The sequence below is a fragment of the Equus asinus genome, chromosome 6, assembly GCF_041296235.1.
Source record: "Equus asinus isolate D_3611 breed Donkey chromosome 6, EquAss-T2T_v2, whole genome shotgun sequence".
NCBI classification, from domain to species: domain Eukaryota; kingdom Metazoa; phylum Chordata; class Mammalia; order Perissodactyla; family Equidae; genus Equus; species Equus asinus.
In genome coordinates, this window is record NC_091795.1 from 63,352,456 (window position 1) to 63,377,865 (window position 25,410).

General features: G+C 37.8%; 1 protein-coding gene across 2 annotated transcripts in view; it reads right to left on the reverse strand.

Moving 5' to 3' along the window:
* Positions 1-254: 254 nt before the first annotated feature.
* Positions 255-25,410, reverse strand: part of SOCS5 (suppressor of cytokine signaling 5) — a 67,365-nt gene continuing 42,209 nt past the window's right edge. For both annotated transcript variants that reach the window (XM_044772365.2, XM_044772364.2), the window contains exon 2: positions 255-4,514. In XM_044772365.2, coding sequence (XP_044628300.2) covers positions 2,892-4,502 — 1,611 coding nt within the window. In that variant the 5' untranslated portion in view covers positions 4,503-4,514 and the 3' untranslated portion in view covers positions 255-2,891. The remainder of the gene's footprint in view (positions 4,515-25,410) is intronic.

Here is a 25,410-nt window from a genome sequence, read left to right on the forward strand (position 1 = left end):
CACCTTTAGGTAAAATCAAATTTGAATGGTACAAGGACAGTATATCTATATATAGATAAGGTCTCTAGATGACTTTAAAGCAGATGGGAATATTATTGCCTAAAGCAGTATCATAAATGTATATGTGTACATATGTGCATATATATGCGTATGTGTGTATGTATAAATATAGAGAGACTGAACGAAAGAATGGGAATGAATATGAATCAGAGCAACCTTTCCTTGGGTTAATTACTTCACTACTGAGATGTGTCCAAACTTCTAAAGAATTTACTGGTTTATATTAAAATGCACTTCAAAAAGACCATGAAAACACAAATTTAGTTGACAGGCTACAATGGGATTCAGAAAAAGACACAGTGAATATAGACTTAGGTGCAATTTCATGCTGGTGATTTTTCTTTTTTAAAATGTAAGCCACGAATTTTTTAAGAAAATTTTTTAAACCGAAAGTTGCATATTAATATTATACACAAACTGAAACATAAGTGAATTTTAGCACAGTGTATACATGCTTACATAAACTCAAATATTTACACATTTAAAACAATTTCCATTTAACAAATGAAAGTTCTGAAATACATAAAAGCATTAATACTTTCTATAAAACTACGATTAGAACATCAATTTGCTACAAGCGTATAAAACATCAAGTGCTTTCTTGGAGTTTCAAGTTACCTCTTTAAAACAAGATCTTGCTTGCATATATAGTCTTTCTCCAATAATAAGTATGAACTTCTTTTCCCAAGAGGTTTATTTTCCAGGTACATTATAAGCTCAAGAAAACGGACCCGACAATTTTGCAATATAATTATGTCATAACAACTTAATTGCACATAATGCTTTAAAGTAGGTTTGGATGAAGTTCTCAAACACTTTGGTATATGTTCTTCAGGGACTTCTATTAGAAATAACAAGAATTATAAGTCCCTTCAATCCCCATTTTGCTTTAAAATGGACAAGTCTTTGGTTAAAGTTCTACATTTTGAGCACTGATTCTTAATTAAAATGGTCCCCAAACCAATAAATGGTGTTGATGCATTATTAGTTCACAAGACTTCATTGAACTTGTTTCTGATGCAGTGAGAGGCTACAGATATTCATTTAACATGTCATTGATAGTTTCAATCTTTCACTTATAAGCAGAGAAATCAATAGGCTTAGTCAACATTTCTCTGTTCATTTTCTGTTATAACCTAAACTGTACAGTAATTTGCAGTAACTATAGATACTGTTCCACAGTGTGATTATGATTGGAAAGATGGATAGCAGTAAATTTAGAGTTAGCTTACTCAGAATAAGTCAATATTAGACTGCACAGTAATTCTGCATTAACTATAGCAGGTTGTCAGGTAATGCTTATTTAAAAACCCCAAACCATTCCATTTACAAGAGAAATTGTTGCAAATGTATAAAACAGCAGATATACAAGGAGAACACCAAACATACTTTATTAGCACAAAAAAGCAGCCATAACAAGGCACAGCAAGCAGAAACACACATCAGCAGTCAAAGGGTTAGTGTTGCATACAAATATAGCTTCTCTGTTTTGGAGCCTTGGCGATAGGCGTCAGGATGTAAAATAACTTTCTGTAGCAGCAGGTAAGGAAACTAAGGAGCACTCACCAGTGGTACAGAGCACATTAACAAAAAGACACAAGAATGGATTCGACTACTTTAGTGCAAAACGTCTAGGACAGAACTGTAAATTCAGTTCAATACTAAGAAGCAAACACTAGAACTTGGTATTACTTCCAAAATAGCTCACTCAAGTAGTATTGCATCCTATTCTAAGTGACAAAAAGGTGCTAAGTAAAGTTATTTACAGATACAATGGTCGTACAGTACCTTTTAAATCTGCAATTTAGGTTTCAGAGTTTCCAGTAAAAATTAACTGCACTGAAATTCTATAAATTGTACTTAAGCAATTCAGCTATGAGAGTTTACAACAAAGAGATAAATACTGCCATCCAAATTATCAATTACAGTTTAACAATAATCTCAACATCAGCAACCACTGCAGTTATTATTGTCAGACTTGTCTGGGCCTCCTCTAGTCTCACTTTCTTCACGGTTCACAAACTCATCATGGGCATAGGAAAAGATCCGACCTTAGCGAATCAATGATTAGACTGCACATGTCAACTTCAAAACCCACGCGCAGGAGCACATTGCAGCAGCTATTCCCAACGTGTTTTAAGTTAAAGCACTCATTAAAAAATACCCAAGGCCTCTAAATAAAATTCTACTACCAACTTTATAAGTCTGAAAGTTTAAGAACTACTATTTAGAAAACCTGGTTTACTTAACCGTACCTTTTGCAGAAGAGAAAAGGAGACTGACTATAAACTATATCAACACCTAAGTGAACTGCACTATGCCCTTGTGGCCAGAAAATTGCATTTTTTTTTCTAAAAGGAAGGCAGTCTTTATTTTTTGGACTTCCAAAGCTTGATTTATAGTTAACTACAAACATCACTACTTTTGGAAGGTTATAGAAAAATTCTTAGAAAAAAATAATTTCAAACATTAGTCACACTGTTGAAATACTCATCCAATATTAATAATTTGTTCTTCAGTAAGAAAAAGAATTCTTCATAGCAAATGCCCCAGAGTTGCGTCATTCAATTACTACAGGCATTAAAAACCAAACTGTCAGCTAAATCGGCAAAATCTTTTTGCAGCCTTACTGAACCCTGTAGCTCTATCCTCTGTTGTCTCGATAGGCACCACGTTTATCTGAGTAACAGCAGATCACATCTGACAGATACTAACATTAAGCTTACATACTGTACTGAAAAAACCTAACACTGATACGTGTGCTTGCTATAGGTGTACTGTCGATGCACATAGAAGCAGATCTAGTTAATGCCCTTTGGGGACAGGAGAGTTTACTTTGCCTTGACTGGTTCTCGTTCTAACCAGCGAACTCTAACTTTTTGCTTATAATGATACTCTTTTAAAAAATCCTGCAACATTGATGGCAAAGGGAGCCCATCAATTCCATCATATGTAGTGCATCTGCAGATTACTGCACGGCAGATATACTGCAGGCTAAAAGGGAAAGTCCTGTTTAGTGATATAGTAAGCAATGGTTCAAAAAACATGCAAGAACTGGGATCTTTATAATGTTCCAAAAGTCCTGTTACGGTGGAGGAGTGAAATACACACGGGTCATGAGCATCAAAACTAAAGTTGTGATTCCACTGTTCAATCCGGGCATGCAGGGATCTGTTGTAGCGACGGAAGCTCACAGAGAAGAGGTAGTCCTCTTGCGCAGAGTCCCTGAGCAAAAATGTGCCTTCAGGCTTCCCTTCGAGAAGGGCTTCTGCTTCATAACGGTCCATCACTCCCCAGTAACAGGGATTACCTGTAATCTGAAGCAAATCGGGCACGAGGCAGTGTATGTAATCAATCTGTGTATGCACTTTCCACGCTCCCTGTCTGCTAACATGCGCATGGCTGTCTCCAGACACCTGACGTTGCTTCTGCCTACGCGACTGCAAACACAGGGTGGTTGTGTCCTCTTCTGAGTCACAATTAGCCTGTGGAATTGCAGAACTGTCCCCACTTATTTCAGTCATTCCAGGAGCTAACTTTGGTCCCAGTTTATATAACGGATTAACCTGTGCAGTGGCTTCAAATGTATGTATTTGTGCATTGGGAGGGGGGTCAACCCCTTCTTCAATACTAAGCCGCCTTCTCTCTCTAAGCCTATCTTCTTCATCTTCTGTAGAGACCAAGGATGGATCGAATGTATCAAAAAATGTTGAATGTGGGCTCACGGGGGCTGTATGCTGTTTAATCAAATGCCATTTCTGGGCTAAATCTGAGCCAGCAGGAAAAGGGCATTTCTCAAGCATTAACTCAGAAAGGTGGATTTTCCTTTTATTAGAAAAGAGGGGTTTTGACTGCTTGTTGTAAGTCCTCATGGGAAAACACAAGCCCACAGTATCCTGCAACCTCTGTCTCAGAGAGCGACTTCCCACGGTTCTGCTGGAAATGCTGTCCATATCGTGCATGGAGCTTACGCCGTAGCGCCTCTCTCTCCTTTGAAGTCCGCTTCGAGTTCTACCAAATTTTTTATCGGTATCCAATGAACTTTGTGTCTTTGTAGAACAGGAATGTTTTTTCTTCCCACCCCATGGAGCATGTCGCGAGTAGGAATCTCTTCTGGCAAGCCTTGTTCCTGGGGTGACACAGGAATCATTATCCTTTTCAATGCTTATTTCCACAATCTGAGGAATTTCAGCGGCACAGTTTTGGTTTCTCCTTGAAGAAGTCTTTGAAGGGCTTAGTCCCAGCTGGAAGGCGACACTTTCTCGCAGGGGACTGCTGTGCTGCTGAGGGCCTGAGCCTCCTACGCCGGGGTTTCTCTCCTTGACAGACGAACACCTGCTGGAGTTCATGTCCATATTTTCACTGCGGCTTCCTCCCTCATGACTGAAGAGGTTCTGGCACCTGTATTTGAAGTTATTCCACATTTTCCCCACTTTATCCATTGATTATAAGATCTAAAAACAAAATAGGAAAAGGAGAAAAGTTAATCAAAGTGGCGCGTGAAGAGAGAAAAGGCAGGACCCCGCCCCCGCACTGGGAATGTCAGCGACGCCGGTCAAGAGTTCGCTGTACGCTGCCCTGCTAAAGTGACGCGGCAAACACCGTTTGGCAGTTGTAAGGTCCCCAGGCCCTTCTGTGGCACTGCACCACTATTCCAGCTGGTCCTCACTTCAAATTTCCTTTCAGACAGAATACTCAGAACTCAGGGGAAAGGAAATATACCCTCTCAGTCCGACTCTGGTTTCTTTTTCCCATGCATCGACCTAATTCCACGATCACATTGATTCCTGTCTCCTTACTTCGAATAAGCAGTGCCTCAAGTATTACAAAGGGAAAATATGTTCTGTATTGGTGAAATGTATCTGAATTCAACTTTGCGAAAGTTGTAATCAGGACACATTCGTATAAAACATTAAAATTAGTTCAAAAACCTTTAAGTAGTAATCTTCCCAGTTTCACTTACAAACTGCTATCCTGTTCATCCAGCAATCTAAAATTTACAAGTCAATCATTTGAAAAAATCCCCTATCTTCCTTCCCTACCCGCCAATGCATCAAATTTTATCCATGATTCTTTTTTTTTTTTTGAGGAAGATTAGCCCTGAGCTAACTGCTGCCAATCCTCCTCTTTTTGCTGAGGAAGACTGGCCCTGAGCTAACATCCATGCCCATCTTCCTCTACTTTATATGTGGGATGCCTACCACAGCATGGCTTGCTAAGCGGTGCCATGTCTGCACCTGGGATCCGAACTGGTGAACCCTGGGCCGCCGAGGCGGAACGTGCGCACCTAACAGCTGTGCCACCAGGCCGGCCCCTAGCCATGATTTTGAAGAAGCAGTTTAGTAGAAAGGAAAACAGGGGGAAAGAAAGACAATATAATATTTAGGTTTAAATGGAAAAGCGTCTAGAAGCTTCCCAATTTTTCATCCTGGAAGAGTTTGGAAATAAGAGTAATAGAAAAAAGCTATCATTCTGTAGTAATTAACAAAACAAAAACAAAAAACATGTAATTTGGCATCTTTATTCTTGCTCCTTTTAAAAAAAACTCGAAAGCAGTTTATGGCACTCTACAAATAAATTATTTTAAGACTCCAACATCGACAGGCACACCGTCTCATTCAGTAACCGAGAAGTCAACATTAGGAAAAACCTAAACTTAAAATTCAATTGGTTTTGTTACAACGTGACAGCAGAAACTTTTTAAAAAAGGTTTCTTTCTTAGAATTTAATAAAATATGGCACTTTTAACTTTTTTCAGAATTTTTTGTTTCTGTTATCTCATAATGCACTATTCTTCAACAGTTCAGAAATAGTACTGGAAAATTATTTGAGCATTTTTTCTTACAGTGTGGTGAGTCATTAGAGCTGATCCTTTCATAACTTTGACTAATCCTCTTTGTTATAAATACTTGCATTTTCAAGAGGCTGACTATGGTTAGAAGAACAATAAAGAATAAACTTTCTTAAAAGGAATTATCTATCTTCCCGTTAGTTTCTTACAGAAAAGGCTCTTGGACTAACAACGCTCTTGGACTAATGACAATGCCAACATAGAGAATTTATGTCTATGAAATCATGAAATGTACTTTCAGATTATTCTTTATTAAAAACATACTGTTCGGTACATAGGAGTTTGCATGGTAGGTGGTATATGTTCTAATAAAATCTGTTAGATGTAACTCTTACATCTTATTAAACTCTATCAGAACATTTTGCCTCATCCTCCTTGCAAAAATCTTTTTTGTAAGCCTTTTTTGAGGCTTATACCATTTGAACTGAACATAGCTTGTTGTTATCACACATTCTTTTTTTTTACATTAAGATTTCTGTCCTTTGCTCATAGTCCTGTTATACACGGACTAATTCCTGTCACATTCTTGGTGACTCCAAGATCTTTGTAGATGTACTCTTCCAATATCCTGGCTCACTCACAGGGAATCAAGGAAAATTCAATTCTTCTGTTTCTGCTGGTATTTTCTTCATCATTTCTAGATAACATGTCCAAATTGCTACTGGCTGATAAAATTCTAGCTTGGAAATAATCTAGTCTCAGAATTTTAAGGGCATTACTCCACTGTTCTAATAGCTTCTGGTGTGGCTGTTGAAAAGTCAAATATCACACCAGTTTCCAGTCTTTTTATGACCTGTTTTGTAGCTGCTTCTCTTTATCCTTTAAAAAAGGCATGGGCCTTTTTTACATTCATTGTGCTGGGCCCTTTCAATGTCCTTCCACTGCCTCCCACCCTCCCTCCCTCCTGAAAGCCCTTTTCATTAGACACCAGACCTCTTACATTCATCTCTTGGTTATCAGTATTTTCTTTTCAATACTGCATTTCTTTTCCTTTTCTACTGTCTGGTAGATTTCTTTGGCATCACTTTCCAACACTTTTATTACAGTTACAAGTCTTCCTACCACAGTTTTAATTTCCAAGATCGTTGTCTTGTTCTCTGAATGTTCTTTTTAGTAGCACCCTATTCTAGCTTCTTGGATGTCATATCTCATTTCTCTAAGGATTTTTTAAAATGTTTTCTTCTTGTTTCTCTTTTAACATTTTAAATATTTTTATCTGTTTCTTCTCAGGACCTTTTTTCTTCTTAAATCTTTAGGTCTCTGTTTTGTATTTTAGAGGCTTTCCACAAATGTCTGATGATCCCTGGCTGTCAGCACTAACAGGCTGATCAGAAGCTCTGTCTGCTTGGGCCGGGGTGGGGAGGAGGGCGCAGAGGGAGGCAATGCTCATCAACTGTTTGGCTTTACTACAAGGTGATGAAGCAATGAGTTGGATTTTTTATTAGGGAATCCCCAAAAGTCAGTATCTGCAAGCCTTGTCTCCTGGCTGCTTATCCTAGAAAGAAATGCTCCAGTCTCCCATCCCTGACTGCCATGTTCTGAGAAGAGGGCAATGGGAATGGTGGGGTTTTAACCTCAATATTCAGACAGTCTGTTTTTCAAAAGGTATCCTTATTTTCAAAAGATAACCCAACTTCAGCAACGACTGAGAGCCTCTTATATTAAACTTCTCCAAGCAATAACCTCTAGTTCTATCCGAGGTAAGGGAACAATAGTCTCCTGGCTGCTCAGGGTGACGGGGGACATGTGGGAGACGGACACAGACTTTCAATCATTTCTGTTTTCAACTCCCTACCTCACCTTTACCTTCTGAGTAACGGGTTCCTCTAATTTCTGAGCCAGCAGTATAAATTGGTTTGCTTCTTTTTGATGTCCTCATTTGCAGGCACTTAGTTCAGTTTTCTCAGTTCTGTTAATTTCCAGCTACCTGCTTCTGCCAAAAACTTGTTGATCAATCAGGCCTACTTCTGTCTCCTCTCATTTGCTTTCTATCTGTGAGTTTATGCCTTATACGCCTTTTATTTCTTTAATTTAATTTTAGTGGGATTCCAGGAGTGAGTAGACATAAAATGCCAATGTTCAATCTGACATTTTTTTTTCTGTTTTTTCTCCCCAAATCTCCCCAGTACGTAGTTGTATATTTTAGTTGTGGGTCCTTCCAGTTGTGGCATGTGGGACGCCCCCTCAAGGTGGCCTGACAAGCGGTGCCATGTCTGCGCCCAGGATCCGAACCACCAAAACCCTGGGCCGCTGAAGCAGAGTGCGCGAACTTAACCACTTGGCCACGGGGCCGGCCCCTAAAGATATTTCTTTGACAGGCAAATTATACCTGAAAAATATCAGTCTGTTTTAGAAAGCGGGCAAACTTAAGACCACTTATCTCCTTATACAGTTCTCTGTAAGTTGTATAAACATGTGGGACATGCAGAAAACATGTGCACTTGCCAGGTTACAGAAGGCAATTTCTAACACTGAATCTCTGGTTCAGTTTCACAGAGCATGAACTTTAGTGATTTCTCTATTCTTAATCTGGAGACTGTTGCTATATTGCATCATGACACAATATACTAATTTAAAGAAAGACTATTATGCTTCCACACCCCTTGGGGATAGAAAGTGGATTTTTCTTGATGTGGGGAACATTATGTGGGCGGCTGTAATACTGGGAAGAAAAAAATACTGATAGTGATTCAGAGTCCATGCAAGCATCAGGAAGGCATTTCAACCATCTTAATATTCACAATGTCAGTTTTGAGGTTCTTTTGTTTGTTGTTAAATTTTTGGAAATGTGTTTAGCTGAAATCCTTTGAGACCTAAATTATAACTCTACTAGTTTATGGTTTTATATAAAGTTACACAAGGGCTAAAAATGTGTGAAATTTCAATTGTATTGATTATAGATTGATAGTTCATCATCCATTACAACCTTTCACATTTATACACCTGCACAGCTATCCTTAAAACTTTCCAAAATAATTCCTAAAAAGTCATTCCTTCTCTCAAGGACAACCATAATTTAAAACTGATTTTATAATGCCATTCTAAGTTAAATAGCTTTTGTTGAAAAGTGTTATTTAACAGGATAAGCTATAAATCAGAATTATGGAAAACAGAGGTCAAATTCCATTACTACAAAAATTTACATATATAAAAAAAATTAAAGACTATGGTCAATGGGCCTCTTAATGCTAAGTAGTGTCTATTACAAAATTTCCACAAAACAAAATAATTTAGTTCCCACGAGTTCAATGGAATTTAATCCATACTTTATTAAAATAAATTAAATTCAACATGTTTTAAGACTACATGGCATGCTAGAATGGGTTAAGAGGAAGAATATGACCCACCTCAAATCCCTCTCCTACTGTGCAGTCTCCCTAGACTACTCAGTCATGATAATACCTTGCCACTTGAAAGCCCTTCAGTGATAGCAACAAAAATTGGGACACATGGACTGATTAAAGTATTTCTGCACTCAATTCAAATACAAGAGGCAGTTTAGGAGATTCAAGTTTTTTGGGTTTTTTCCCCTATTTTTTATTGAGATTACGATAGTTTACAACCTTGTGAAATTTCAGTTGTACATTATTATTTGTCAGTCATACTACAGGTGCACCACTTCACCCTTCGTGCCCATCCCCACCTCCCCCTTCCCTTGGTAACCACTAATCTGTTCTCTTTGTCCACGTGTTTGTTTATCTTCCATATATGAGTGGAGTCATACAGACATTGTCTTTCTCTATCTGGCTTATTTCACTTAACATAATACCCTCAAGGTCCATCCACGTTGTTGTGAATGGGACGATTTTATTCTTTTTTATGGCTGAATAGTATTCCACTGCATAGATATACCATTCCTTCTGTATCCAATCATCAGTGGATGGGCACTTAGGTTCCTTCCACATCTTGGTTATTGTGAATAATGCTGCAATGAACATAGGGGTGCATGGGTCTCTTTGAATTGCTGATTTCAAGTTCTTTGAATAGATAACCCATAGTGGGATGGCTGGGTCATATGGTATTTCTATTTTTAATTTTTTGAGAAAAGGAAGATTCAAGTTTTGATTGATATTTTGATAATATTTCAAGAATTTTTAGAAAAAGATAATATAATGTTTAATATTAAAACTGACCCAGAAACTTAGGGATGCATGGTTGTCACACCTATAGTCCATTAAAAGAATCTGAGAACCATTTGGGTTTTTTAAAAACTTATTTATTTTTTAATTGTTATTTACACACTTTATTATATAATTGGATGCCTATTTACCTTTGATATAGTTATTTAATATTATGTTCAACCATATAAAATTGCTGTTTTGTGGGTAATAAACAGTCATATAAGTCAATCTCAGAGTTATAATATTACAATATACATAATATATTAATACAGTAGACCATGTACATGTACACTCAAAAAATGTGGAGCCCAGGGGGCTGGCCTGGTGGTGCAGTGGTTAAGTTCATGCATTCCACTTCAGTGGCCCGGAGGTCTCAGGTTTGGATCCCAGGTGTGAACCTACACACCACTCATTAAGCCATGCGTGGCAGCGTCCCACATACAAAATAGAGGAAGACTGGCACAGACGTTAGCTCAGTGACAATCTTCCTCAAGCATAAAAAGAGGAAGATCGGCAAAGGTTGTTAGCTTAGGGCCAATCTTCCTCGCCAAAAAAAAAACCCCCCAAAAAAGAAAAAACCCAACTGTGGAGCCCATTGATCTAGTACACCCAGATACCTCTGTTCCCACTGGCTGAGTTACACTTTTACTGAGTTACATATGTTAGCTTCCAAACCTGTTCACGTCATTTGTACTTATTATTGTAATTATGCAATTTATTGTGTTAACCTAATAAAATGTGGGGAAGACTGAGTTGAAATACTTTGAAATACTCAATAAAAGTGAGATGCTTATATTGTTGAATTAGGTACAGGCAAGCAAATAGTTTAAAAAGTTAGAAAAAACACTGCAAAGATCAACAAGGATTCTAAACTCAGAATGCACTGGAAGAGTCTACATTCTTGTTCTTCTTAAATAAAACCGAAACTGGAAATCTTCGATGATACATTATGGGTATGGTTTCTGCAAGATAACCAAATGCAAGTACAACTAGTGAACCCACTGTGAGAAAAAGGCCTTGGCCTCTTAATCAAAAGACTGACAAATGAACATGCAGTCATATTCTTAAAGTCAGAGTAAAATATTTAAGGAATATAGCCTTTTTATGATATCTTGCTTTATTAGACTTTGTAGACTACCGTCCTGACCAAATCAAATAAGAGGTCTTCCTCGATAACCATTTAATTAAATTTACAGTAGTGCCAGGAGGGAGTAGTACAAAGTCCTAATGAGAACAGGGAGACATGATCTAGTTTACGGGTGGTGAGCAAGGAAGACCTCTCTGAGGAGGTAACATTTCAAAATTTTGTCCTGAAGAATGAGAAAGAATGAATTAGGACAGTGTTCTACAGGCAGAGGGAATAGCATTTGCAAAGGTCCTGAAGCAGGGATGAGCATGGCATGAACAATGGCTGAAATTAACATAGACGAGCAAGTGAGGGGAAGAGTGAGAAGCTGAAGCTGAAGCGGGAGGCCTTGTAATCCATGATAAGAGAACAGGAAAGTAGGTTGATACTGCACTCATGGCTACTGTAAAAGTCCAAGTAGAGTGTGACTAGAGTGCTGACAGCGAAGATGGATTTGAAATTTTAGAAGTCAAATCTAAGGATTAATGATTGATTGGAAATGGGGAATAAGGAAGAGGGAAGTGTCAAAAACAACTTCCAAGTTTCTGGCGTGGGTGGATAGAGATGTTATTTCCGAGATACGAAACACAGTAGATAAAGCAGTTTTGACAAGTGAGGGGTTGAAGAGAGTTAATAAATTCAATTTAGAAAACGTTGCAATTAAACCATCATGGAAACATCTAAGTGAAGCCTCATTAGTCCATTAGTGTATATTCATATAATGAATCACCATACAGTAGGAATGATAAACTACAATTACTTGCATACATACACATGAATCTCAAAAATATAATGTTTAGAGAAAGAAATGATACAGATGATACATCCATTATGAATCAATTTGCCTTTTAAACAGGCAAACTCCAAAATATATTGTTTAGGTATACATATATATAACAAAAATATAAAAAGCAAGGAAATGGTTACCTACTGGAGGAGGAATACAGAATTAGGGAGAGGCACTCAGGAGGCTTCTACGGCACTGGTAATTTTCTATTTCTTAGCCAGGGTAATGGGTACGGGGTTTTTACTTATTAAATATTCTTTAGACTGCATTTACAATTTTATACACTCTTTCCTGTACAGGATACATTGCATAATAAAATTTTTTAAATTATACAGTCCACATTTTGACGATGCGAATTAATAACCAAATGTTAAACAAAAAAACCACTAGGAAAATAAAAAATTCTCATAACTCTTAGGTACAAGAGGAAATCAAAACTGAAAATTACAGACTATCTAGAAAATAGCATACTAACGTTTTGGGATTTTTTTTTTGCCTGCCAATTTGGTGATATTTATCAAAATGCTCTTACTCTTTAACTTGGCAATTACATATTCTAGACTGGACGGTTACCCTAAAACAGGCAGTTATAACAACCACCAGAACAAACACTGAACTGAAACAGGTCTCTCTAACATAGTACAGGGGTCAGCAAACTTTTTCTCAAAAGGGGCATAGAGTAAATATTTTAGGCTCTGCAGGCCATACATTCTCCGCGGCAACTACTGAACTCTGTCGTTTTAGCCTAAGCACAGCCATAGACAATACATAGATGAATAGGCCTGACCACATGGCAATAAAACTTTACGGCCGGTGAAATTCGAATTTCATATAATGTCCACTTGTCACAAAATATTCTTCTGATTTTTTTCCAACCATTTAAAAATGTAAAATCCATTCTCATCCTCAGTTCATGGGCTGTACGAAAATAAGTGGCAGGCCAAATCTGGCCTATGGGCCTCAGTCCGCCAACCTCTGATGTAGTGCATCATAAAATGATACCACACTGACCGGGACTAATGTTCCTTCTGCGGAACAATTTGGGGAATCGATACTCTAACAAGATAATATGAAGGGCATAATGTTAAAGGACATGGATGTTTCTAGAGCCTAACAGTGAAAAAACTGAAAACAATTTCTTGTAAAAATGAAACGGATTGTGAAAGAATTAGAACATTACATAAACACACAAAAAACAGTCCACCCCTCATCTGAAATCCCACCACACCAAGATAACCACCGTCACTGTTTTGGTGAATGTTTTCCCACATGTTCTTTTAAGCAAAAAGCTGTACACAATCTCTTATAAATAAAAAAATCTCCTTCGTGTCTGTGGCTATATCCCTTTTCATTTCTTGAAAAGTGTGTTTTTCTTTTTTTTAAGTTAACTATATCAGAGATAGGATCAGACTAGTAGAAGAGAAAAACCTCTGGCAACTATATTTTTTAAATTGATGAACAAATCCAAAACTCTTTGAAGTAATAAAACAGATAAACCTCCGGAAAGCTGAAAAAAGAAGAATAATGATGATAATGATGGCTGCGAGGACGATTTCATCACTGAATGCTCACCATGTGCCAGGCACTGATATAAGCATTTTACTTCTCCCAACAACCCTATGAGTGAAAATTATCTCAATGTTATAGATGTAGAAACTGAGAACTGAGAGATTAATAATAACCTGGACTTAAGTTTCTTCCAGTATTATTAACACATTCAGGTTTTCTACCTCTTCCTGAATCAGTTTTGAAACTGTGTATTAACAACTCTAAGTCCAAGCAGTGTCGTCAACAAGTTCTTTAAAACCTCAAGGAATACATCATTTCCATATTTTTTCACCTACTGCAGAGCAAAAAGATGGAACTTACATGAAAATTTGACAAAGTTGGCACATGGCTTGTTCCATTTTAATTATAATGTGTGAAACAGTACTCTGACAAACAGAATCCAGAGTAAAAGGTATTTTCAAGGACTACCGTGAATGTTTTGGTGTCTATACTCTATGCCTATCTACTATGAAAGTCTTAACCCTCTGTGTAGGCTGGTAGACCACTCAGAAATGCTCTGATATTATTATGAATAATGGATCTATATGACTAAGATTTACTTCTTTTCTAGAATACAACTTTTAGCCATATGGTCAGTTAAGAATGTGTTTGGAACCACATGCCTAATTTCAAGGGATGAAGTTTAATAAGTTCTTATATTTCTTTCTGTTTATTAAGGGAAATACAGTAATCCATTTAAAAACAAGAAGAAAGAAGACATAAAATCGAATTAAGAGTTATAGAGTTATATAGTTGTTAGTGCCATCAAGTCAATTCTGACTCCTAGTGACCATGGGTACAGCAGAGCTGAATCCTGCTCATAATGCTCTCCTGCTATCCATAGGGTTTTTATGGCCAATTTTTTCAGAAGTGGGTGGCCAAGTCCTTCTTCCTAGTCTGTCTTAGTGTGGAAGCTCTGTTGAAACCTGTCCACCATGGGTGACCCTGCTGGTATCAGAAATACCGGTGTGTAGCTTTCAGCTTCACACAGCTGCCACAGACCACAGTATGACAACTGACAGACATGCAGTGTGGTTCCCTGAGAGTGCTGAATCTTTAGCACTAGACCACCAGGGCTGGCTGTATTACACAGATGCTGCATTACTTACCACCTCCCCCTTCCCCTGCAAAGAGAATTTAAGGGCTATTTCTTTTTCCAATAAAAAACAAGTTATCTAAAATTTGCCTCTTCGTTTCTTACATCTACTCACACAATTCTAACTTTGTGTGTTATGCAGGAGGGTGCTCCTGGCCAGCAAAATCCCATTCTTAAACCCAAATCACTTGTGGAGAGCTGCCTGTGCTGTGCTTAGGGCAGCATAATGAAAAGGACACGGGCATGGGAAAGGGCGGGGAGGCTGAAGTCCAGCTCTACCACTCGAGAATGCTGTGAACTTGAATGAATTCCTTCACATTCCTGAACCTAAATTTCCCTTCACAAAATGAGACTAATAACACCTGCTTCGTGGGTTGGACGTGAGGATTAGATACCATATCTGTAAAGCCTTTGGCTCACAGCAGACACTCAAAAGACAGCAGTTTTTAAAAATGTTACCGGTACTATCTAGCATAAAGCTTTAGCTTTTCTTTCTTTTTAAAAATCTCCCTTTCAGTTCTTTTGGGTTCTGCCACAAATCTAAGTATCTTCCTATGTATAATATCTGCCAGACTGCAAGTTCTACCAATCATTTGAGCTTCTGTATTATTTCCTAGGAAACATTATGGGGTTTTCAGTGTTCCTTAACAGTTGAAGCCACAGCTCATCAACAACCTAAATCAAGCAAAGCTAATCTGTATAGTGCTCAGCAAGGCCCAGGAACACAGTCCTCATTCACTGTTATTGCTTCAAAATTCCTTTTTAGTCTATAAAACACTGCTACAATTTAAATTTTACCACATAGATATTGCACACTAGTGAAGCATAAAATCCCAATAAGTTATGCTTCATTTTCTATGGAGAAAGCATCCTATGTAATACACTAACAAATACACCATTCACAGAAATGTTTCTTATCTGGCCAGCAGTATTGGCAGACTGCAGTGGAACGCAAGGAACATGTGCTTTCGCTTCAGACAGCCCTAAAATCCAATCCAAGCACTCACTAGCTGTGTGAAATCTATGTCTCAGCCTTTCCATCTAAAAATAGGAATAATGACCCCTCTCTTACAAGGTTTTTAAGAGAATAACATCACACAAGGTAAGTACAGCTTAGTATGTAATAGGGGCTCAAAAATGGTAACTTCTGTTATATGAGCAGTCCAAGGCAGGAGAAGGTACATGCTGGTGAGAGCAGCAAAAATTAAAGCCGTTTTATGTCTAGGGAGAGATTATTGGTGAGTCAGTCGTGCCTTCATCTCCCACCTCAAGAGAGTCTACTTCAGTTAGGCAACTCAAGCAACTCCACCATGCACTGCAACTGTTCGTGAGTGGCACTGTGGCACTGCCTCTACAGATCACACTTCCTCGAGCACGAGGCATCGACACCTCCACAGATCTCCCTCAACATCAAAAGGCAGCAAAAGACAAACGCACACCAACAAACAAAACAACTCTCAACTGAGGAACCTGGGGGATCAAGCTACTACACTGGCTAACCTTAATGCAGAAAAGAATCTCTGATTTGGGGAACTGCTTAACAATGAGCTCACTGTGATCCTGCTAATAATTTACAAAGAATGTTCAGTTACCAATGGTCAGGGAGCACTTGTAATCTGGACCACTTCCTTCTCTAGGAAGGATAACCATTTCATAACTCCAGCAGTTTACTGTCACAAGAAATACAAAGACTCCAAGGACTAAAACAAAATGATTGTTTGATAAAACGTTCCTTTTACTTTTTATCTAAAACTACTTAGAATACATTTATCATCCTTTTATAAACTAAAGGATAGTACTACTCTCTTGTATGCCAAATTTTAGGCCTGAAGAAAACTAAGGGTCTTCAAATAATCTGACAGCTTGTAATGAATCCAAGAAAGAAAAAAACATAATCAGGTCACTTCCCTTTTTTTGATCTAGATTCTCTACCAGCATAAGAAAAAAGAAAATTTAAAGATCTTCAATTTAGTCTATTTCTTAGAAAGATATCTGGGAGGGGTACTGGGAAAAGTAAAGGCAAATCAGGATAACTTTTAACCATTTAAGAGAACTAATGTGAAGAGAAGCACTTTGACCAAGATTATAGACTAGGAACTCCAAGTAATACACCTCAGTTTTGTGTTATATATTAATCACCATGTAACATAAAATTTTATTTAAAAAAAAATTAGGACAATCAAAAAACCTTTAGCTTGTTAAAAACAGAATGGAAATAAAACCTTGCCTATCAAAAGCTGAGAAACAAGTAAGCTGAAAGATGATTTTAAAAAATATTCATGTTAGCATTTACTGACGCGGCACATGGAAGACACTGTAGTAAAGTTCAGTTCTCAGCTGAGCACACTTAAAGCCCTTGCTCTAGGCATTCTCACTCTAAATGGAGCCCCAGTGTAAGCAAACTTGATTCTCTGGCCACCAAGTGCAGAGCAGTTTAGAAACCACAAATTAGAGGGGGATGTTGGAGAGAAGAGAAGTGCTATGAACAAGTGCACCGCCCAGAGCCAGAGAAGACCAAAAACCTTAGCACAACAGCCTCGGGCCACAGACTACACGGAGTCACACCGTAAGGCATAAAAAAGGGAACAAACAGGCATGTAAAACAAAGACTTAACAGATAAGAGACGATTATGAACTTTAAGCCAATAAATTAAAAAACTTAGAAGAAATGGCTAATTTTCAGAAAAATATAAATTTTTAAAACTAGCTCAGGAGAAAATAAAAAATCAACTGCCCATAATTCTTAAAGACTTTGAATCAGTAATGAAAAATTCTCTGCACAAAGAAAGCACCAACTGAGGCAAGTTCCAGGCAGAAGTCGATCTGTCTAACGACTATGCTTTCTAATCACTGGTGGCCAGAGCAGGAGGTTAGGGTCAAAAGAGAAGTGACAGCCAAGACAACAAGGCACGAAAAAGAAATAGAAATATACTAACTGGAAAGGAAGAAATAAAACTGTCCATCTTCAGATGACATGATTGTCCACACAGAAAACTCTAAGGAATCTAAAAAAAAAGGAAAGAAAATCCTAGAACTAATAAGTTAGTGCAGCAACGTCATAGGATACAAGATCAACACAAAAATCAAATCACATATTTATATTCTAACAAAAACGTGGAAACTGAAATTAAAACCGACGAAACAAAGAAGATGACTTAAAAGGGCAAGGAAACAGGCTGACAGGATATTTCTTCAGCCAAAGACCAAACTTCTGTGTGCTCCAGAAGGGTGAGATTCAAACGGCAGGGGGAAAATATGCTAGATATCCTAGAGTTATCACTGCTTTATACTTCTCCTAGGGGGCGGTGAACCGTAAGAACGTGGTCTACCGCCCACTCCATACGCCCTATCAGGTCCATCCCTTCTCTCTATCTGGCTCCACTGCCCCTCTCCCAGGTTCAGTCTTCAACATCCTTCGCCTGTATTAGTTGTAACAGCTGCTTAAATAGCCTATCTTCCTTCACTCTCACTTCCTTCTAGAACATCTTCCATGGTATTTATCTGAGGATTTCAAGCAGCTAAGACAAAGTCAAAGGACTCTATGTCTGGCTACTTCCTGCACATTTTAAGAACTTGGCACAAAAGGAGCAACAAAACATCAGTTATCAGTATCATAACTTAGGTATATAAAGATAACATAGCTGAAAATATATCACCTGGAGATAGAAGGTGACCAAATGGTCATCTTTATATATATAAAGAGTCTTTCTCTGAAAAGGAGAATTCTGAATGGTCACTCTTCAATTCTTCCGAAGACAAAAACAAACTCTTAGAAAATAATTAATATTTCAAATAGTTAAAAATGTAAACAAACAACCAAAGGAGATTTGTGAGGAGTCTTTCATGGAGATGTTAAAGTGGATAAGCAACCCTCTGCCTCTAGCCAGCCCCCGGAAGTTCTTCCTCTCTACAGCAACTGAATTAACTAACTTCCAAGATCTGTGATTTTTTTTTTAATATTGGAATTTAAAAAATAAGCATAGCATTCCATAAACAGACTCAAGTTATTTAAGGTCTAGCATAGCACAGCAGTTACAACTCTGATTCCTAACCTACTATCGTCCAGTTAAACTACAGTATAATCCTAATGTCCAATACACTGAGTTATCTAGACAGTGTCATGCTCTACAGCGAGTCATGTTTCAGCCAGGTGCTAATTTAACGTTCCAGTTAAGCCCTACAAGTTCAGTGTCAGCTGCAAAACAATACCTAAAAGAACAGTGCTGCTCTGGCAACACGAACTTTCCCCTCGTCTCCCCCTAAAAACCTTCCTCCACAGTTTAAGGCAATTTACTTGCCATAAACACTGCTTAAAGTGAGGGTTCTCTTACAGATTAACAAACTCAAGTTTAAAAAATGAACTGAGTACTCTGAAGTACAGTTAATTCTCAATATTCTTTGATAATGAAGGAAGCAGTACTTCAAGAAAACTTAAAAAATTCTTACGCATTCTGTCAGATCTGAAATCATGTAAGATTTGCTATTTATTTAAACCATTCACATTACAACTGTTTGAAGTGTAGCACGTAAAACCGTCTGTTGTTGCTTGCAGGTAATCCTGGAAACCCACTCACATGAGATAATTCTCCACTTTGTCAAATAAAAATAGACTCTAATTTTCACAATAAAATGTTAAACTTTCCAGTTAAACACTTGGATCTAATATGGATGAACCACTCTACAACTGCTATTTCTAAGTAGAAATCATAAATATACAGTCAAAATCTGATTCTAAAAAAATTTCAATTATTATGTTGAAAGAGTTAGTTTAAAGAATATCTAGCCATTCAGAAAGATTTTCTATGCTCTATCCCTTATCAAATTACTTCACCAGAAAGATACATCTGTGGTTTGTAGTATTTTGACTTCCGAAGGATATACTTTACCAGAATTACAACTTAATATTATACCCTCAACTTTTGTTAAGAGTTTATAAAGTAAATGGTCCTGTATTATTCCATGTTCTATAAAAATGGTATCAAAGACATCATTCCTCATATAGAAACCCACACAAAAATTCCTCTTTGACTTTACTGCCAAGATTTCTCTCTTAAAAAAACTGATAAGCTGTCTTTAAGCAACCGATGAGAAACATATAACTGATTGTGTGCCTCCTCTTTTTTGCTTTTAAAAACGGGAAACCCAAATGGAGGGCCTTAGTGTACAAATTTCTGATAGACTTGGAGAACCCCCACCTATGCCCTTGTATAAGTCTAAATCAATTATCATTATACCTAATGTTCAAATATAGGTTTACTGCTAATCATCTTTTTTGGGGGGAAGTAGATGGGAATAAAAATAAAGTTAACAGTCAGATTTTCTGAAACTAGAAAACTCTGTACTTCTTGGGTCTAAAATTTAGTCATCTCAAATGTTCCTAAAAGAATGAGTGAGGGGGCTGGCACCGTGGCGCAGTGGTTAAGTTTGTACATTCTGCTCCAGCAGTCAGGGGTTCGCCGGTTCAGATCCCGGGTGAGGACATGGCACCGCTTGGCAAAAGCCATGCTGTGGTAGGCGTCCCACATATAAAGTAGAGGAAGATGGGCACAGATGTTAGCTCAGGGCCAGTCTTCCTCAGCAAAAAGAGGAGGATTGGCAGCAGATGTTAGCTCAGGGCTAATCTTCCTCAAAAAAAAAAAAGAGATAAAAAAAAGAGTGAGAATTTCAATGAATTGTAAAAACAGATAAACCCACCATAAATAAAGCAGTAAACATAAGAAATAATACGACCTCTCAAAGAAGAGATTTTGGGAAAGCCTATTTAAGCAAGATGCTGAAGAAAGACACCAAAAGAAAATGGTCAAAATACTTAATGACATAAAATTTTAAACTTTTCTATGTCAAAAAATACGCCATAAACAAAATGAAAAGGCAGATGATAAGCTGGATAAAACATTTTCAACATGACAAATTGTTAATATATTTATAAGAAAAAAGATAAAACACAACACCTCAATAGAAAATAGCAAAGGACATGTGTAGAAAAATCACAAAATCAGATATATACTTGATCAACAAATATATCAAAAATATTCTTGGGGCCAGCCCCATGGCCGAGTGGTTGGGTTCGTGCACTCCGCTTTGGTGGCCCAGGGTTTCACTGATTCGGATCCTGGATGTGGACATGGCACCGCTCATCAGGCCACGCTGAGGCGGAGTCCCACATGCCACAAGTAGAAGGACCTTCAACTAGAATATACAACTATGTACTGGGAGGCTCTGGGAGAAAAATTAAAAAAAAAAAAAAGATTGGCAACACATGTCAGCTCAGGTGCTAACCTTTAAAAAAAAAATTTTTTTTTTTAAAAAAGGTCATTCTTGGAATTTATCAAAGACATCCAAATCAAAATGTGATATTTTTTACTTATCAACGTGGAAAAGTTTGTTTTATTTCTTTCACATTTTAATGGCAGTATCTAAGCATGGGTATTGGCAAACTAGTATTTTCACATACTAAATGTGAGAACATAGATCCATATGGCATTTCAAGAAGGAAATTTTATATTACGTATCAAAACTTTAAAAAGATGTATGCCTTTTGACCCAAGGTTTCACAATTAGAAACTTACTCTAAGAAAATAATCAGATAAGGACACAAAGATTTATATACAAGAGATATTCATCATAGCATTAGTTATACTAGTAAAATATTGGCAATAACTCTATTGTTCAGTCAATAGAGGACTGATTAAATAAATTGTGGTACTTTCATATGCTGGAATAATAGAAAGACATTAAAAAAACATGTTTCTGGAGCATTTAATACTCTGGACATGTTTATGATATTAAATGAATATGGTTATAAAACATTGCATAAATTGACCTCAACACACACATATACATACAAACATATATTTTAATGAAAAATTACGGATAGGAAATACCACTGCGGTTATCTTGGTTTTTGATTATTGTGGTTTCATTTTTTCTTTTTTTCCCCTGTATTTTCCAAGACATTACATTCAAATGTATTCATTTCCTGGTTGGAAAAATGCTATTTAAAAAGGAAGTAGATCTTGAAAAAGACTAATCTAATTTCATATTGTAAACTCCAAATTAGGTGTAAAATTCAGAAGAAACAAATAATGAAGTATTAAAAAAAACTCCTTAAAGAAAAGGTGTGGGGGAAGTGAGGAGGAAAAAGACACACAAAGAAATGGGGGGTTAGAACGGCAGATGAACATAATCAATGGAGAAAGGAAAAACAAATACAGAGATCTCCACTAAAGCCAGCCTGATTCTCTCAAACGGTATTGGGGATTATTAGTAACACTGGATTGGGAAGCAGGAAATATCCTTCCCAAGAGAGCACCAATAATAAGTAATGTGCATTCTTTTGTATATGGAGATAACTATTCATAGGGTATTCCATTGTTATTAAAAAAAGAGGCTGCCCCGTGGCCGAGTAGTTAAGTCCACGTGCTCTGCTCTGGTGGCCCAGGGTTTCACCAGTTTGGATCCTGGATGTGGACCTAGCACCGCTCATCAGGCCATGGTGAGGTGGCGTCCCACATAGCACAACCAAAAGGACCTGCAACTAGAATATACAACCACGTACTGGGGGGTGTTGGGGAGAAGAAGAAGAAAAAAAGAAGGTTGGCTACAGATGTTAGTTCAGGTACCAACCTTTAAAAAAAAAACGTTTTCTACTTGTTAATCAAAAAAGTAGCACTCTGCTGTGAACTCAACTCATTTACATATCAGTCTCTCACGAATTCAGCTCCTTCCTTATGCATCAGTCTCTTCTGGTTGCAGGGTACTCATTCAAGTTAGCAAATGTAGGGGCGTGTGGTGGCGGAGAAGTAACGGTTCTAAGTACGAATTTGATAATAAGGGAACTAAGAATTCTCACAGAAATCCAACAACAAAATCAGTAACACAAGTAGGCTTAAGCCTCAAGGATACTGGAATTAAGTTGCCCCAGCGGACTGGAGCAGCAGGAGTTTGTGGGTCCTCTTTCCAGAACCCCTGCCTGGAGTCACGGCGTTACTGTGACTCAGCAACTCCCTGGGTACCAACTTTTGGTATCTGATTTGCCTCTAGCCACCAGCTGGCCTCTCTGTTCCTATACTCTCCTCTTTTTCTACCTTATAGCTGCCACTTTGTCATACTTCGGTAATTCTTGGTCCATCACAGGGCCCTCCTATTTCTTTCTCTTGACTTCTCAAATTCTGCTTTCTTCTACTGCTTAACTGCTAACTCTGTTTCTTTTCGTGAGTTTCGTGACCCACATCACCATGTGTATCCTTACAGTAACTGCCACTCCCCTCCCTTGTCAGTCCTGAGTGCATCCAGGTAGAAAATTAAAAGAAGAGGTATACTTCTTCAACCAGCCAACGAGACCTGTGAGAACCGGACGGGCTCAGCTCATCCCCACTGAGACAAAACTTTCTGTGCTAGTGCACCTGGTTGGCCCATGGCTGACCTGTGACCGGCATCTTTGATTTGGATACCCACAGCAGTCCAACCAAGTACGGCCAAGTAAGGGAAGGTCATTCATAACGTGGAGCACAGCTGCCTTGGTTTAATCCCTCAGCAAATGTTCCCCTTAGACAGGACTGTGGGAAAGCAGGAGCTGAAATTACTCTGTGACAACTTGCAACAATATAGTGATGTTTAATACTTTAGTCCTACTCCAGCATTTCATAAATCATGTTCCCTAGAATCTTAGTGTGCTACAAGACATTAAGAGGTATTCTACAAATAAAGGTTTCAGTTCAAATAAGTTAATGCCTTAGTTCTCTGAGAGAGGATATCTTCCAGGCATTATTTTCCAAACTTACTGACAATGGCAACCTTATTAAGATTTCACATGACACTAATGCTCCGCGGATCAGTGTGGAAAATGTTGTCCTATAATGCTGTAACTTTCCCTACCATCCAGAATCCACTATACTGTGAGTTTCAAGAAAGCAGAGACTGTGTCTTGTGCCATGCTTCGTAGCCATCCTTGCTATATATTACATGCTCAATATATGAATGTTTGTGAAACTAAGTCATTAACAAGGAGGCTGAAGGAAAAATGCAAAATAGAAGACTAAGAGGGGAAAAAAAAAAATCAAGAGGACTACCACTTCTGGTAATGACAGACTAGGATTTTTCAAACCAACCCTCCTGCTGAAAACAATTAAAAATCCTAAGATTAAAAAAAAAACCCAAAATGCCTTAAAATAAAAAGCTGTTAAGATGGCAGGAAACTGCCCCGACCAAATTCTAGGGGCAACTGGGAACCCAGAGAGGTAGAACCCCCTTGAAGACACTCCGGCCCTGAGGGCACCTGCTGATAGAGCTCAGCAAATTAGGTTTTTGGTTTCAGTGGCCTCACAGGATGAGGGGAACAAATGCCAATGCAGAGATCCCTCTAAAGGTAGAGAGTCCAAGGGAATTATTCCTCACACTAAACTGGGGTTCCAAAAGGCTACCACCTCAGGTAAAGGTCAACTATAACTAAACCTAAACCCTAATTCCACACCAAGAGGCTGCAGGGAAGGTGCTTTTAGCCCAGAGAGAAGTGAGAGAAAAAAAGAATGGCAGGTAGGACATCCCAGATATAGGTCCCTAAGAAGTCTGACCAGCCTGGGCAGCGGTTTGCAGTCTGGGTTTGCGTGGACTCCTCATCTAGGGAACCTCAAACTGTGGAATTCTTTTAAAATATTCCTGGGCTAGTAATACCTTCAACACATCTAATCAGAAGGAAACAGAAACTCTCTCTGAAGGAAGACACCTTCACTTTAGGCCTCAAAGAATACCCAAAACTAATTTTAAGGACAATAAGCAGTAGACACAGTCAAAAATAACCACAGAGACGACATCATGAATGAGAACAAGAGTCCACAGGAAATAAAATAAAAGTATCAGTAGTCAAATTCTTCCCAAAAAGGAAATCCTAGGCCTAGATGGTTTCTTTGGTGAATTTTATCATTATTTAAGAAAAAAATTCCAATCTTACACTAGCTCTTTCAGAAATCAAGAGAAACATCCCCCAACTTATTTTACTAGGCTCCTATAAGCTAATACCAAAGCCTAACAACATCCATTTGCGATGAAAATTTTTAGCAAACTAAGACTGAAAAATAAACCTCACCTAGCTTGACAAAAACAACAGCTACCCTCATCCTTGAAGAAACACTGAGACTGGAATAAGACAAAGATGCCTATTGTCCTCGCTTCTTTTCTATGTTGTGATAGAGGTCCTAGTCAGCAGAATAAGGCAAGTTAAGAAATAAAAGGCATTGATTAACTTTATCTCTTTAGATTTGAAAGGAACAAAGTTATCATTATTCCCAGATGAAATAATTGTGTATTTAAAAAACCCAAAATTATCTACAAAAAACTTATTAGAATTAATAAGAATTTGGAAAAGTTGGTAGATATAAATTGGTATATATAATATCTATTATGATTCTGTATGTCAGCAACAAGCAAAATGAAACAAAAAATATATACCATTTGCAACAGCATCAATGATGTGAAGCACCTAGGCAAATCTAAGATCTTCAAATTTCTACAGGAAAACAGCACGATCTGGAAGGGAAAAGACTGATAAACTATATTACATTAAAATTAAGAACGTCTCTAGTCATCAAAAATACAGGTAAGGAAGGAAAATTCTCAAGACACAAAATTTATAGACTAAAAAAACAGTATCCAGAAAATATAAAGAACTGCTAAAAATCATTAAGAAAAGACAAACAGCCAAATAGAAAAACAGGTGAAAGACTTTAAAAGGCACTTCGCAAGAAGAAATCCAAATATGAAAAGCGGCTTATCCTCCTCAATAAAACCCTAAGAGACACCATTCTCCTGCCCAAAACACAAGTT